The following is a 17,228-nucleotide window of genomic DNA, read 5'->3' on the forward strand; positions in this document are numbered from 1 at the left end:
TCATTTTATAGATGCACTTAGTGAATTTTTCAAAAAATACAAATTCTTAACTTCTGTTGCCTCACATCACTGAGCTTTGATTAAATTTCTTTCTTTTACCTTGGTCTTTATTTGGCACAGGTGTTTGTTACCTGCTGTCAAATGCACATTATTAATTTCACTGAGTTTGACCCATTGTTCTATGTCACAGTTTTGATCAAATGGATCCAAGTCTTGAATACAACATGAAGCACCGCAGGCGAGGGATTGCCCTAATCTTCAATCATGAGCACTTCTACTGGTATCTGGGATTGCCCAGTAGAGGAGGCACTAATGCTGACAAAATGAATCTGGAAAGAAGGTATGACAGCTGTCATCTTCATAGTGCTGCTTCAGTGACCCAAACTTGTTGGGAACAATATTAAGTTTCATGTGCAATGTTTAAATATGTTATTATTTTATAAATAACTCAACAATGTTGTGACACAGAGGTGTACAGTGAATCACTACAAATTGTAGGATGACTAGTGTAGCTTCACTATTAGGCTAGTGTAAATAAGAGGTCATCCTCAGCCACGTCATACAGTTTGAGGATCTACAGCAGACCTACTGTTGAAATTAATTAACCTAGCCACAGAGCTTTATGTTATTTAAAAAATGGATTAATTTTAATTTATCTCCTTTTTTTGCCCCTCTCTCTCAATCCAGTCTTTCTCCTTTCTCTTTATTTCCTTTTGCTTCTAATATATATTACAGTGTCTGCCACTATCGGGAGCTATGTGGTGCCGGACTAGCAGATTTTCTGGATGATTGGATGCTACTCCTGTTAATATCCCAGCACACTTTTATTTCAAACTGCTGAAGGAACTCAGCGGATTGTGCAGCATCCAGGGAGGCAAAGGGATAGTCAATGTTTCAGGTCAAGGTCATATATCAGGAGGCTGCTCAACCTGCTGAGTTCCTCCTGCTGTTTGTTTTTGCTTCAGATTACACTTTTATTTCAGTTTGTTTTATATACATGAATTTAAATATAGTGGAATACTGAGCTCCAGTGAGTTTAAAGATAATGGGTAATAGAACCTGGTGAGTTTCAGTTTGTATGTTTCAGCTTGATGATGTAAGCAATCCGGACACCTGCTCTGGCTGCACCTACACGTATATTGGCAATGACCTTCCTTACAGCATGATTGTTCCTGACTAGTTTGTTGAATTATTTACATACAGTAAGGGAGATCCGAAGGGTATGACTTTTAATAGAAAATAACTGCATAAGGGCCACTTACGAGTAATTCAGCATATACTTTGTATTTCTAATAGGTTACGAGATCTGGGTTTTGACGTGTCTGCCTACGACAACCTCAAGTCAACAGAAATCTTGGAGATAATTCACAAAGGTAACACCTTAGATTTGTCAGTTTTGAGCCCAGCTTTGGCAATTACTTGTTGGCTTTTAACTACTTGCTAGGTATTTCTTCCCAAGGATACATGGACATTACAATACTCTTAACAATTGTTGGAAACTTCCATTAATGCTAGATTGAAAATTAAATCAATTAAACGCAATGACTTGGGTTGGTGTGATACAATAGACCTTGTAAAGCAATAATTTTGAAAAAGATATTTTACCATCATGTAGAATGTTTGAATTGACCTGTATTTTGTCCCAGTTTTAAAATTATTGTCCAAAAGATCAGTGGAGCCTTATAAGGTGACTGAAATTTTGCAGGCCATTAATCTTGTCACAAGTCACAGGGTTGAAGTCCTATTCATAGAACCATAGAAGGTGAATCTTCAGCCCATTAACTCTGTGATAGCTGAAGAAGCACTATTGGACTACTTCCTTTCTCGGTCTTGGTCTATAACTTTGTAGGTTGCAGCACTCTGCTTTTAAAGGGTACCTGGATGCGCACAGTGAAGGTTTCTGCCTTTGCAACAATTTCAGGCATTAGATTTCAGAAATGGACCATTCTCTTGGTGAAACCTTTTTCTCACCTCAATTTTGAATTCCCCTTTGGCTAACTGCCCAAAGCAAGCAGTCCAGCTTATTCAGTCATAGCTGACGGAAGAAAGCTAATTGAAGAAGTATTGCAGCATGCTAGTTGGGAGAGGGGAGAAGCTTTTGGGTTTGGTGCTTGTAGCAGGGCAAAGATAGGCACCTTCTATTGCCAGTATGGGCAGGTGAGTATAGGGAGAGGAAGAGAAAGGGGTTTTCAAACGTAGGATAGCTTTGGGCAGTGGTAAAAGGTTGAGATGTGAAAAGAAGAGCAGCAAAGACCACTGGGGGGTTTTCTGAAGAGGCAATAGCAGTAATAATCTTGGATCTGAAAGTGTTTCTAAAGTTGTTTACATTAATGAACACAAGGAATTCAGTTTTCACAGGAACTTGGGTTCCATGGGAGTAGCAAAGGTTCTAGTTGTGAATGGAAGGCAGGAGAGATTTTCTGAAATGTTGGTGCCCTGTGGTGGGATGTTCATGAACCAACATTTGCATAAAGAGTAATTTGTAGAAAATGGATTGAGAAGACATTTGGGCAGAGCATCCATAGAAGTGTTGATAGAGATGTTGGGGCATGATAGAAGCACCCACCCTAACAAAATGATGGATGTTGGATAATATCCTCCTCCTCCATGGGAGAGTCTGTGCCTTGGAATGACTCCAAGTAATAACATATTTGTAAGGTTCCACATGGAGCAAAGAGAGAGTTTTAGTTTTGTGATTTATTTCCTTGCCCTGGTATTGAATTTGTGTCTCCAGAAATATCTTTAATTCCTTAGAAATAAAATGACTCCCCTCGAAAATCCCATTCTTGATCTGTTATTTGTTACATTTGAGTTAGTTGTCTAATCCCAATTCAAAAGGTATTATAAAGATCTGGGCCATATGTGATTATATTCTTGATTTTTGCTTATTATTTTGAATCAGGGTTTGACTGTTTTTCTTTTCTTCACAGTGGCTACTTCAGATCATTCTGATGCAGATTGCTTTTTGTGCATCTTCCTCAGTCATGGGGAGAATGATCATATTTTCGCTTATGATGCAAAGATAAATCTACAAGAATTAGTTGCCCGTTTTAGAGGAGACAAATGTTCTTCTCTAGTTGGAAAACCTAAAATATTCATAATTCAGGTAAAGTGAATCGAAAGATTTTGTTAAAAAAAGTAAATATTTGATGCTTACTATTTTTCTTAAGGTATTATTGAAAGTATTTTTTTTAAGTATTAGTGCTGCATTTTGGACACCAATGCGTTATTGCTTTGTATCAGTTAAATAAGATACTTTGGTCTTTGGCACAGAAAGTCTATTAAGTTCTGGGGGGTGGTGGAAGGGGGTGGTGGTGTGTAGTATGTAATGTTCATTGTGTGCAACTGTCTACACAAACATAAAATGGTTATTTATATTTCACCAGCCACAAAGTAGAGCTACTATACTCAGCAAAGCAGCATTCATACAAGATTCAAATAATAAAAGTCAATGTAACTCTACTTATCACTCGGCAGATTTTTAAAATATTATTTCAAATTTAGCCTTTTACGGAATCAGGTTACAAATATTTTCTGTTAAAGGTGATTTATATCATTGTAAATCTGTGTATCTGACTCTCAAATATCTACAGAAGCTCTCTATGAAATGTAGTTCATATTATTTGAAAGTTGGCTGAATGAAATTTGATGCAACATAATACACTTACTTTTCTTTGAGGAGGTGACCAGGAAGGTTGATGAGGGTAGTGTAGTAGATGTGGTCTACATGGATTTTAGTAAGGCATTTGACAAGGTTCCACATGGTAGGCTTCTTCAGAAGATCAGAGGGCATGAGATCCAGGGAGGCTTGGCCGTGTGGATTCAGAATTGGCTTGCCTGTAGAAAGCAGAGGGTTGTGGTGGAGGGAGTGCATTCAGATTGGAGCGTCGTGACTAGTGGTGTCCCACAAGGATCGGTTCTGGGACCTCTGCTTTTTGTGACTTTTATTAATGACTTGGATGAGGGGGTAGAAGGGTGCAGACGACACAAAGGTTGGTGTTGTGGATAGTGTGGAGGACTGTCGAAGATTGCAGGGGAAAACTGATAGGATGCAGAGCTGGGCTGACAAGTGGCAGATGGAGTTCAATCCGGAGAAGTGTGAGGTGGTACACTTTGGAAGGACAAACTCCAAGGCAGAGTACAAAGTTAATGGCAAGATTCTGGGTAGTGTGGAGGAGCAGAGGGATCTGGGGATACATAGCCACAGATCCCTGAAAGTTGCCTCTCAGATGGATAGGGCAGTTAAGAAATCTTATGGGATGTTAGCTTTCATAAGTCGTGGGATCGAGGTTAAGAGCCGCAAGGTAATGATGCAGCTCTACAAAACTCTGGTTAGACCACACTTAGAGTACTGTGTTCAGTTTTGGTCGCCTCATTATAAGAACGATGTGGAGGCGTTGGAAAGGGTGCAGAGGAGATTTACCAAGATGCTGCCTGGTTTAAAGAGTATGGATTATGAGGAGAGACTAAGGGAGCTAGGGCTTTACTCTTTGGAGAGAAGGAGGATAAGAGGAGACATGATAGAGGTGTACAAAATATTAAGAGGAATAGATAGAGTAGACAACCAGTGCCTCTTTCCCAGGGCACCAATGCTCAATACAAGAGGGCATGGCTTTAAAGTAATGGGTGGGAAGTTCAACAGAGATATCAGAGGGAGGTTTTTTACCCAGAGAGTGGTTGGGGCATAGAATGTGCTGCCTGGGGCGGTGGTGGGGGCAGGTACATTGGTCAAATTCAATAGATTGCTAAATAAGCATATGGAGGAATTTAAAATAGAGGGATATGTGGGAGGAAGGGGTTAAAGGTCTTAGGTGAGGTTAAAGGTGGGCACAACATTGTGGGCCGAAGAGCCTGTATTGTACTGTACTGTTCTATGGTTCTATGATTAATAATGTATGTACTTACATTGTTTTGAATGACTTTGTAAGATTCAAAGGTTTTAGAAAGTTCAGTTGCAAGGCTGAGCTGTACACTTCATGATTAAACTGCAGAATATGTATCATTCCCAGCTCTGAGAAGCAAATAACTTTTCAGGAGGTGGTGTAATCAAGAAACATAAAGGTAATCCCCAGTATTATAGATATGAGTTACAATGAGAAATTGGTGAGACTTGAGTTTCCTAACCTTAAAAGAAGATGATTGGATTGTGAACTTAATCTGGAAACTAAATTCAAATTAAGGTGAATCCACTTTTGTGCTGCTGGCAAATATAAAGGAACTGAATGTACCCAAAACCAAAATACTGTGGCTGCTCGCAATCTGAAATGAAAAATACTCAGCAAATTAGGCAATGTTTAACTCAGGGACATTAACTCTGTTTCTGTGTTAATGCCTGTATGCTGTCATTTCTGCTGAGCCTTTCCAACATTTTCTATTGTATTTTATATTTCACATAAGTAAACTTTTTCGTTGTCTTGCCTCCCTGAGAATCTCCAGCCATTGGACTGCATTCCCAGTCTGGGGTTTTCATGCATTCATTCTCTGGATGAAAAATCATATGTAGTGTGCAAATTTCAACGAGTGGAGAGTCTAAGTTGGTATAGTTCAATTAGTGAAACATTAAACAATCCTAGGACTAATGTTAGTGACCAGTATATGGATTGGATTTGTGAATAAAGTTGGTTGGATTGAAAAGCTTGAAGATTAAAATAATAATAGTTGCAGGATATTTTTGCACTGAGGAACAAAAATGGACTAAATGCTCCACCCATCAATAATTATCTTGTGAATTATTCTTTTTATTTTAAATATGCTGATGTTTATGATTTTTCAGGCATGTCGAGGAGACAAGCATGATGATCCAGTGATGCCCAAAGATGAGGTGGATTCGATGCGCAAAAGTCCAGCAAAAAATGAAGTGGTTGTTGACGCAGGAACCATGCCCACACTACCAGCTGGTGCAGATTTTATAATGTGCTATTCAGTAGCTGAAGGTAACAGAATGCCTCAGATTTGGCAAGCATGATCATTTATTTCTCTCATTTGTCCATTCTTCATGTGCTATTTGTAAATTTTCATCCCTCAAGATGAGCACAAACTACTTGATAGCAGTATCTGCTTAAGAAATTTGAAGTATCTGAAGATCAAATGACTGTCTCATTTACACTTTTCTCTACTGAACAAAAAAGATCTAATTGGGGGAAGATCCCAGTTCTAGGCTCCCATGAATGTCAAGGAGCAGGATAAAGTAACAAAGGGAATTTCTCATAGATTCCAAGAGTTCAATGTTACAAAAAGCCTGGAGGAGGAGGTGCAAGGGTGAAATTAAAAATATAAATTAGGAAGGTAAAGAGGGTGCATGAAGAAAGCAATAGTAAAACCAAGTAACATTGTAAATACATAATGGGACAGAGGATTTGATATGAAAGAGTAGGGGAAAATGCAGCTTGATTGTGGAGGTGGAAGACACAGGTAAAGTTCTGAATGAATATCTTCACAAAAGCCATCGACATTGAGAAAGTATTGGAAAGTAAATTGCCAGTCCCAGATCAAAAATATCTCAGACTCATGGAAGAAGGAAATAGCGTTGGATTTGATTATCTTTATCGAGTGCTTTCTGACGGCTGATGTGGTGCCATTATTTAAGGGAGCAAGGAATATACATCAGTGGGCAAGTCATGAGAGATGGCATACATCAGCGTTTAGGCAGAGACGAGCAGTCCAGATGAAGGGTCTTAACCCGAATCAATGATTGTCCATTTCCCTCCCTAGATGCTGCCTGATCTGCTGAGTTCCTCCAGTGGAACTTCAGATTACATGTATCCATATAAATTACACCCATGATCTGGCCATTATGTCAGAATAAAAATATACTGTCACTTGCTAGCGTGACATGTATAGGTGATTTTACTTTTTATTCATTTGTGGAATACAGGCATTGCTGGCAAACAAACATTTATTGCCCATTCCCCACTTGCCCTTGACACTGGTGGTAAACCCCTGCCTTTTGAACTACTACACTGAGTGTAGACAGAAACAAGGCAACATTTTCTCCTTTTGAAATTCTGTTGCATTTTGTTACTGTTAAGTTTTCTACCCATCCTGATGGTGAACCCCATTCCCAATCTGTGGAGTTGGGCTTCCTACATTTTTATTCTCTTTTACTTGAGAGCTACTAGGTAATAATGGGTTTGTGGGTTTGGTTTGCCTGCTATAGTGCTGCAGAACCACAAATAGTTTTTTTTTAGAAAAAAAGTTGCTTAAAGCAATCTATTCTAATCATTCCTCCAGTAATATTTTGTACAAGTCAACTGTGTTCAAATTTAAAAAGCTAGGAAAAGAAATTGGCAGAGTTTGCTACAAAGAGTTTACTCTGGGATATGATTAGGCTGGAAAGGGTGCAGAAAAAATTCACAAGGATGTTGCCAGGACTCAATTAGCCTGAGTTATAGGGAGAGGTTGGGCAGGCTAGGACTTTATTCATTGGAGCTTAAGAGACTGAGGGGTCACCATTAGAGATGTATAAAATCATGAGGAGGATAGATAGGAATGAATGCACAATGTCCAGGGAAAGGGAATCAAAAACTAGAGGTTTAAGGTGAGAAGGGAAGGATTTAAAAGGGACCTGAGGGGTAACTTCTTCACACAGGGGATGGTGCATATATGGAATGATCCAACAGAAGTGGTTTTGCAAGGTACAATAATAACATTTAAAAGGCAGTTGGACAGATAGTATTGGTTTATTATTGTCACATGTTACTGAGATGTAGTGAAAAGCATTTGTTTTGCATGCCATCCAAGCAGATCATTGCCATACATAAGTCCATCAAGGTAGTGAAAAGAAAAACGGAATGCAGAATATATTCTGACAGACTTAGAATTGAGATTTAAAAGACTAGAACGATTATAATAAATAAATCAGCTCGCAAAGACTTGCCACAGTCCGGTGCCAGGTTTGGAGGGATGTGGGGAAATGAGACTAGCTTAGATGGGCATCTTGGTTGGCATGGATGAGTTGAACAAAGCACCTGTTTCTGTGCTGTATTAGTCTATGACTCTATAAAACATTCCTTTTTTTCATACCTTTGCACACTTGAATACATCTTATTTCTTTAAAATTAAATCCTTTTCTGTCTCAATTTTCTGAATTTTTTTTACACTAGGATTCTACTCCCATCGTGAAACTATAAATGGTTCCTGGTACATTCAAGATCTCTGCAAGGTATTCGAGACCTATGGCTCTCAGCTCGAGTTCACAGAGCTTCTGACGCTGGTGAATAGGAAGGTGTCAGAGCGAAGTGTGCATAACTGCACTGATCGTACTGCAATAGGGAAGAAACAAATCCCCTGCTTTGCCTCTATGCTTACAAAGAAACTGTATTTTAAACCAAAGACTTCATAGCAATTCATAATTTGTTTCCTTAGCTGACTGGTTTATTGGGACAAATGAGGACATTTTAATCATGTGACTATTAAAATCTGAGCTTTTGTAGAATTCAAAAAAAATTATATTTAAAGGACTAAAGTGCAACTGTAAACATAAAGCAATGAACAGCAAAACTGACAGTCAAATAATACATTTTTGGTTATAATAAATGCTCTATTGTACAACTATAAAATATGATTTACATAAATGGTTAAACAAAGGCTGTCTTCCTCTTCTATCCAGTCATAGGATAGGTAACAGTTAGAATTATGTCCAGCTTTAAAAATAATTACATGGTTCTACCTTTTTGATTAAACTTGGGTGCAGTGTGTTGCACAAATAGACATCTGTTCAATTTTACCAGAAGTCTTCTATACTTCTGAAGGGCAATTAAATAATAGCTTTTGATATGATCATGTAGCAATCACATCTTCACATATTAAGTAAATTTTGGAAATGAACCAAGGCTTTTTTTTAAATTAAGAAAAGGTATTTTTCTACCCATTGTTTTTTTTTAATCTTTTTTTTAGATCTGGTGCTTATTCTTCTATTTTCTTCTCTCCAACATTCTTGAATGAAGCACTAATCAACTAATTTGGTCATGTATGTGGCTTTTTCTTGGTGTGAGCTTTGTGTATAAATATGCTGGTTGGGAAAATTCTGTCACAGGATCTCAGGCAACCTATTTGTCCCAAATCCCTTTTTCCTCTCTTAGGTTCCTAGTAGGCATTTGTGAGAAAGCTAGTGCCTTGAAATCTATTTCATGGAAAGTTAACCTTGATGGAATATGGATGTGAAATTAGCTGTGTATTTGTTTTCTTGTAGGTCAGACACAATGTGAATTTTATATAATCTTGAACAATTCAAATAAATGGTGAATTTGATACTCAACTACATTTGTATTTTGTAAAGCCAGCAACACGTCTAAAATTTCAGCTTTTCTAGCAGGTTTGAAAATCAATAAGCTTAATTTTGGGAGAAAGGTCTTAGTAGGTTGTGAAGTTAGATGGTATCCTTGTCCCTAACTATATCCCCACAAAGTTTAGTCCCAGAACTGAGAGAACCTACTCGGGTTCATGGTTTTGACACAAGCAGGTTTTGTGGAAATGGGAACAGAAAGAACAGGAGTGAGCTATTCAGCCCCTTATGCCTGCGGCTCATTCATCAAGATCATGGCTGATCAACTTCAGCTCTATTTTCTGCACAATCCCTATCTCCCTTGATTCCCTTCATGTCCAGAAATCCGCTACTCTGTATTTTGATTACATCAACGACTGTGTTGGAGAATTCCAAAAATTCCCTACCCTCTGAGTGAAAAAATTTCTTCGCTTTCTGAGACCCTTTTATTCTGAGACAGTGACCTTGGTTCTGGACTCTTCAGCCAAGGGAAGCATCCACTCTGAGTCCTGTTTTTTTTTAAAAAGAAGTTTCAATTTGATCACCTCTCATTTTCCTAAATTTGAGGGAATACAGGCCTCACCTAATAGCCTATCCTATATATTATACGGCAAACCTACCATCCCTCATGAATCTTTGCTGCACTCCCTCTATGGACCATCGTAGTCCATGGAGGGAGTGCAGCAAAGGAAACAGGCCAGTAAATCCACCACATCCATGCCGACCAGTCGGCACCCATCCGCGTTAATCCCATCTTCCAGCGCTTGCCCAGTAAGCCTTCTGTGCTGAGGTGATTTAAGTGCTGGTTGAGACATTTAAATATTGTCAGCCACTCTGCTTCCACCATTCTCTCAGGCAGTGTATTTCAGGTACTACTCGTCCTCTGGGTGGGAAACAGTCCTCCTCAGATTTCTTTCTGAATTGGAAGAACATTTCATATTCTGCTTTGATACCTTGCAACCCAATAGTATAACCATGGAATATTCCACTTTCAGGTAACCCACATCCTGATGCAGGGTTTTGACTCAAAACATCTGCTGCTCGACCTACTGAGTTCCTGCAGCAGGCTGTTTAAACCAAACCCCTGGAGTTCTCCCCCACACCCACTCAGCTGTCCACCTTGTTTGCTTCTCCCTTTGTTCAACTTTCCCATCCCCTCCCCACCAATCTGGTTCCACCTTTGAGCCTCTGTCTGATTCCCGTGTACTGCTATATACTGGCAATCGTTCCTCTTCCCTCAGTCCTGAGGCATGGTTTTGGCCTGAGGATGTCAACTTATATTTTTGCCTTCACAGACGCTGCTTGACCCACTGAATTCTTCCAGTGTTCTGTTTTTTTCCCACAATGATATTGCCTGGGATGGAGCAGAGGAGGTTAAGGGACATGATTGAGGTATACGAAGTTATGAGGGGCATAGATAAGGTGGACTGCAGGAAACTTTTCCCCATTTCAGAGGTAGATAAAACTAGAGGATATAGGTTTACGATAAGAGATTGGAGTAAAACAGTACTGAAGTATGAAGGGTGCATAAAATCATGAAGGGTGTGGATAGGGTGAATGCACACAGGGAAGGGGAATCAAAAACTGGAGGCCAAAGGTTTAAGGTGAGAGGTGAAAGATTTAAAAGAGACCCAAGGGGCAACTTCTTCACGTGAGTGGTGTGTACATGGAATGAGCTGCCAGAGAAAGTGGTTGAGGCAGGAAAAAAACATTTAAATGACCTGGATAGGAGGGGTTTAGATGAATACGGGCCAAATGGGACTAGCTTGGTGGGCACCATGGTCAGAGTGCACAGATTGGGCCAAAGGGCCTACTTCTGTACTGTCTTACTCCAATCTCTTATTGTAAACCTATATCCTCTAGTTTTATCTACCTCTGAAATGGGGAAAAGGAGACAAGGTGGGAATCAGCGAGTTTATAGAAGATGTTGATGGCATCTGTCTCCTAGGGAGGAGACAGAGATCTAGAAAAGGAAGAGATGTGTCAGAGAAAGTCCAAGTACATTTGGGGGTAAGCTGGAAGTTGGTGACAAAGGTGAAGACAAGTGAAGAGAAGGTCTTTTGTGAAGGGAAGATCTTGCCTCACAAGCCTGATAGGGTTCTTTGAGGAGGTGACCAGGAAGATTGATGAGGGTAGTGCAGTGGATGTAGTCTACGTGGATCTTAGTAAGGCGTTTGACAAGGTCCTGCATGGTAGGCTTCTTCAGAAGGTCAGAGGCCAAGGGATCCAGGGAAGCTTGGCCGTGTGGATTCAGAATTGGCTTGCCTGTAGAAAGCAGAGGGTTGTGGTGGAGGGAGTGCATTCAGATTGGAGGGCTGTGACTAGTGGTGTCCCACAGGAATCACAAGATCACAAGACAAGGGAGCAGAAGCAGGCCATTCGGCCCATCGAGTCTGCTCCAAGGAAAAGGGAAAAAGAAATGGGGTGGGAAAAAGAAACTATTCTAATCCCATTTTCCAGCCTTATCCCCATATCCCTTGATACCCTGACTATTTAGATATCTGTCTATCTCCTCCTTGAACACCCCCACTGATCTGGCCTCCACTGCTGTGCGTGGCAAGGAGTTACACAATTTCACCACCCTCTGGGTAAAGAAATTTCTCCTCATCTCTGTCTTGAAACTGTACCCTCTAATTCTAAGATTGTGCCCTCTGGTCCTGGACTCGCCCACCAAGGGAAACAGCCCAGCCACATTTACTCTGTCCTTTCCTGTCAACATTTTAAATGTCGCTACGAGGTCCCCTCTCATCCTTCTGTACTCCAGTGAGTACAGTCCAAGAGCTCATCATACGTAAGCCCTTTCATTCCCGGAGTCATTCTCGTAAATCTCCTCTGAGCCCTCTCCAACGTCAGCACATCCTTCCTAAGATGTGGGGCCCAAAACTGCGCACAGTATTCCAAATGAGGCCTCACTAGTGCCCCGTAGAGCCTCATCAACACTTCCTTACTTTTATACACTATACCTCTCGAGATGAATGCTAACATAGCATTCGCTTTCTTAACCACCGATCCAACCTGGTGGTTAACTTTTAAGGTATCTTGTACGAGTACCCCCAAGTCCCTTTGTACTACCGTACTTTCAATCTTCTCTCCTTCTAGATAATAATCTACCCGCTTATTTCTGCTTCCAAAGTGTACAACTGCACATTTCTCAACATTGAATCTCATCTGCCATTTCCTTGCCCATTCTCCTAAACTGTCGAGGTCCCTCTGCATCCTTTCTATTTCCTCTATGCTCCCTACTCCTCCACTTATCTTGGTGTCATCCGCAAACTTAGCCACACAACCATTTATTCCATCATCCAAATCATTGATGTACAAGGTAAAAAGGAGCGGCCCCAACACTGACCCCTGCGGCACACCACTAGTAACCGGTAACCAACCAGAACGAGATCTTTTTATTTCTGGGACCTCTGCTTTTTTGATATTTATTAATGACTTAGATGAGGGGGTGGAAGGGTGGGTTAGCAAGTTTGCAGATGACACAAAGATCGGTGGTGTTGTGGATAGTGTGGAGGGCTGTAGAAGCTTGCAGAGGGATATTGACAGGATGCAGAGCTGGGCTGACAAGTGGCAGATGGAGTTCAATCCAGAGAAGTGTGAGGTAGTACACTTTGGAAGGACAAACTCCAAGGCGAAGTACAAGGTAAATGGCAGGATTCTGGATGGTGTAGAGGAGCAGAGGGATCTGGGGGTTCATATCCACAGATCACTGAAAGTTGCCTCACAGGTGGATAGAGTAGTTAAGAAAGTTTATGGGATGTTAGCTTTTATAAGTTGGGGGATCGAGTTTAAGAGCCGCAAAGTGACGATGCAGCTTTACAAAACTCTGGTTAGGCCACACTTGGAGTACTGTGTCCAGTTCTGGTCACCTCATTATAGGAAGGATGTGGAGGCGTTGGAAAGGGTGCAGAGGAGATTTACCAGGATGCTGCTTGGATTGGAGAGTATGGATTATGGGGAGAGATTAAAGGAGCTAGGGCTGTTCTCATTGGAGAGAAGGAGGATGAAGGGAGACATGATAGAGGTATACAAGATATTGAGAGGAATAGATAGAGTGGACAGCCAGCACCTCTTTCCCAGGGCGCCAATGCTCAAAGCAAGAGGACATGGCTTTAAGGTATTGGGTGGGAAGTTCAAGGGAGATGTCAGAGGGAGGTTTTTCACCCAGAGAGTGGTTGGTGCGTGGAATGCGCTGCCTGGGGTGGTGGTGGATGCCGATACATTGGACAAGTTCAAGAGATTGTTAGATAAGCATATGGAGGAATTTAAGTTAGAGGGTTATGTGGGAGGAAGGGGTTAGATAGTCTTAGGTGTGGTTTGAAGGGCGGCACAACATGGTGGGACGAAGGGCCTGTATTGTGCCGTATTGTTCTATGGTTCTATGGTTCTAAGTGCAGAAAGCAGCCCCAATGCAATCGCCAATGCAGCAGAGAAAGAGTTTGAGGGGTGTGTTGGAATAGGCATGGAACAAGGGCTGTTCCATGTAGCCAACAAAAGACAGAATTAGCTCGGGCCAATGCGAGTGCTCTGTCTGCAGCTTTTATGACTACTTTGAAATGCATAAAGTGGGAAGAATCAAAAGAGAAGTTGTTGAGGTTAAGGACAAGTTCTGCCAAGCAAAGCTAGTAGAGGAGAATTGTTTGGGCCTTTGTTCAAGAAAGAAATGGAGGGGCTAAGACATTCCTGATGGGTTTGGAGGTGTGTAGAGACTGGAGATCCGTGGTAAAGTTGAACTGGTTGGGACCAGGGAATTGGAAGTTATCATAATGGGGAGGGCTTGAGAGGCGTCCTGGATGTAAGCGGGAAGGATACAAGAGGAGAGAGGATGGAGTCCAGGGGAGCAAGAGCAGGCAGAAACAATGGGCATACTAGGGCAGTCCTGTTTGTGGATGTTAGGTAAGACATAGAAGCAGACAGTGCGGGATTAGGTGCTGTGAGGCTGGAGGCTGTGGAGGAGAGATCTCCTGATGTGATGACATCAGCAGTGATCCAGGAGATGATTGTGGCCTGGTGTTCAATAGTGGGATCATGGTCCAGAGGAAGGTAGGTGGAGAGGAGGTTTCAGCAACTGGCATCTGGTCCCTGCAAGGTAGATGTCAGTGTGCCAGACTGCAATGGCAGCCTCACCCCCACTCCCCATCTGCAACTTTTATGACGAGATTGGGATTGGTCTGAGGTGAGTGGAGTGCTGTGCATTCAGAGGGGTTGAAGGTGCAGTGCGTGAGAAGAGTGGAGAAGTCAAGGCGATCAATGTCACATTGACAACTGAAAATGAGAAGATCAAGAGGTAAAAAGCTAGAGTGGTAGCGTCCAAGTGGAAGGAGAATGTTGGACATGGGAGACAGGGTTGTGGAGGGGGGAGGTGGTGGGGGTGGTGTGGAGTCCTTGCCGAAGACGTAGGCACAGAGGCAGAGGAAAAGGAGCTAGTATTGGGCCCAGGACTCACTAAGATGTGCGCGCAGGGGTACAAAGATGAGGCCTCTGCTGAGGACTGACCACTCAATGTCAGAGAGGGTGAGGTCAGGGTGGTGTCGGGGAGGGTGAAGAAATAGCACTGGTTGGACTGGGGTGCATGGACCAGAGGAGGGAGAGGGAAGAGAGGGCTTGGGAGATACTGGAGGTGGGGGGAAGAGGACTGGTGAGAGGAGAGTGGGGTGGGAGGAGGGTTAGAGTAGTGATGGGGATGTGGCTGGGAGTGGGAGTGGGACTTGGACCAGACAAGGGGGAGGGAGGGGCAGCCAGGAGGCGACGTGGGGTCAGAGACTTGGGCGGGAAACAGGAGGCCCCCGTTGAGTGTTGGGAGCCTGGAGCCGGACAGGAGACATTGTCATCTGCTGCACTGACCTGTACCTTGCAGAGACCAGAGGCTAGCTTCTGACACCTCCCAGACCATTGCAGATTTCATCACATCTAGAGACCTCCCCTCCACAGTCCCAACCCCGCACTGCCCGCTTCTGTCTCTTACCTAAGAGATATCTCGTAGGACTGCCCCAAGCCCACTGTTCCTGCCTGCTCTTGCCCCACTGAACTCATTTCTTCATATCTGGACTCCACCCAGTGTCCCCTTGTCTAATCTGGGATACCACTCATGCCTTCCACCATTTCAATAGCTTCCATTTCCCTGGTCCCAACTGGCTCATCCTTACCACGATGTCCAGTCTCTTTATACCTCTATCCCCCATCAGGAAGGTCTTAGGGCCCTGCGTTTCTATCTTGAACAAAGACCTAACCAGCTCCCCTGCATTGACACATCTGCTTGGTAGATCATGTCTTTTCTCTCAACAATTTCTTTTAATTCTACCCACTTTCTGCAGCTCAAGGGGTAGCCACAGGTACATGCATGGGCCCTACCTACACCTGTCTTTTGTTGGTTGTATTGAACAGTCCTTGTTCCAAGTCTATTCTGGCAACTCTTTCTCCGCTGGAGTCATGGAGTATACAGCACGGAACATGCCCTTCGGCCCAATTTATCCTTGCCAATCAAGATGTCTTCCTGAGCTCGTCCCATTTGCCTGCATTTGGCCCATATCCCTCTAACCCCTTTTTATCCATGCATTTGTCCAAATGTCTTCTAAATGACGTAATTGTACCCAGCTCTACCACCTCCTCTGGCAGCTCGTTCCACATACCCAACACCCTCTGTGTGGAAAAAGTTGCCCCTCAGGTCCCTTTTAAATCCTTCCCCTCTCCCTTAAACCTAAGCCCTTTAGTTTGAGACTCACTACTCTGGGAAGAAGATTGTGAAATCCACCTTATTGATGCCCCTCATGATTTTGTAAACCTCTATAAATTCACCCCTCAGCCCTCTTTGCTCCAGGGAAAACAGTCCCACCCTCCTCTTATAACTCAAGCCCTCTAGTTCTGGTAACATCCTTGTGAATCCTTTCTGCACCCTCTCTAGTTTAATCACATCTTTCCTATAGAAGTGACCAGAACTGCAGACAATATTCCAGGTGCGGTCTCACCAACGTCTTTTACAGCTGTAACATGACATCCCAACTTTTGTACTCAATGTCCAATGAGGCAAGCCTGCCAAACACCTTCCTCACCACCTTGTCTTCCTGTGTTGTCACTTTCAGGGAGTTATGTAGTTGTACCCCTAGGTCTCTCTGTTCTAGAACACACCCTAGAGCCCTGTCATTCGCAGTGTATGTCCTGCCTTGGTTTAACTCACCAAAATGTATCACTTTGCAATACTCCCAGTTCAATTCCACCTGCCATTCCTTGGCCCACTTTCCCTGATCCTGTTGTAACCTTAGACATCCTTCTTCACTTTCCAACACACCACCAATTTTGCTGTCATCCACAAACTTACTAACCTGCCAACCACATTTTCATCAAAATCATTAATATAGAGGATGAACAACAGTGGACCCAGCACTGATCCCTGCAGCGCCCTACTGGTCACAGGTCTCCAATCTGAAAAACAGTCCCCTACCACTACCCACTGACTCCTACCACCAAGCCAATTTTATATCCAATTGGCTAGCTCACCTTGGATCTCAGGTGATTTAACCTTCTGGACCAGCCTATCATGTAGGACCTTGTCAAAGGTCTTGCTAACGTCCATGTAGACAACGCCCACCACCCTGCCCTCGTCACCTCTTCAAAAAAACTCAATTAAATTTGTGAAACACGATTTCCCATGCACAAAGCTCTGCTATCCCTAACCTGTCCTTGGCTTCCCAAATGCAAGTGCATCCTGTCTCTCAGAATCCCCATTGGTAAATTTTCCACCACTGAAGTTAGGCTAACTAGCTTGTAGTTCCCTGGTTTGTCCTTGCAGTCCTTCTTAAATAAGGGCACAACAATAGCTACCCTATAAGTCTTCGGGTACTTCACCCATAACTAATGATAATACAAAAATCTGTACTAGGGCCCCAGCAACTTCTTCCCTGGTTTCCCACAATGTCCTAGTTCAGGCACTGGGGATTTATCCACCTTTATGTACTTTATGTTTGCC

General features: G+C 42.5%; 1 protein-coding gene across 1 annotated transcript in view; it reads left to right on the top strand.

Moving 5' to 3' along the window:
- Positions 1 to 9,254, top strand: part of LOC127583543 (caspase-6-like) — a 32,399-nt gene extending 23,145 nt beyond the window's left edge. The window contains exons 3-7 of the mRNA XM_052039639.1: positions 191 to 340; positions 1,297 to 1,373; positions 2,931 to 3,106; positions 5,774 to 5,933; positions 8,103 to 9,254. Of these exons, the coding sequence (XP_051895599.1) occupies positions 191 to 340; positions 1,297 to 1,373; positions 2,931 to 3,106; positions 5,774 to 5,933; positions 8,103 to 8,341 (802 nt within the window). The 3' untranslated portion in view covers positions 8,342 to 9,254. The remainder of the gene's footprint in view (positions 1 to 190; positions 341 to 1,296; positions 1,374 to 2,930; positions 3,107 to 5,773; positions 5,934 to 8,102) is intronic.
- Positions 9,255 to 17,228: the final 7,974 nt, after the last annotated feature.

Source organism: Pristis pectinata, chromosome 2 (genome assembly GCF_009764475.1).
Source record: "Pristis pectinata isolate sPriPec2 chromosome 2, sPriPec2.1.pri, whole genome shotgun sequence".
Taxonomy (NCBI): domain Eukaryota; kingdom Metazoa; phylum Chordata; class Chondrichthyes; order Rhinopristiformes; family Pristidae; genus Pristis; species Pristis pectinata.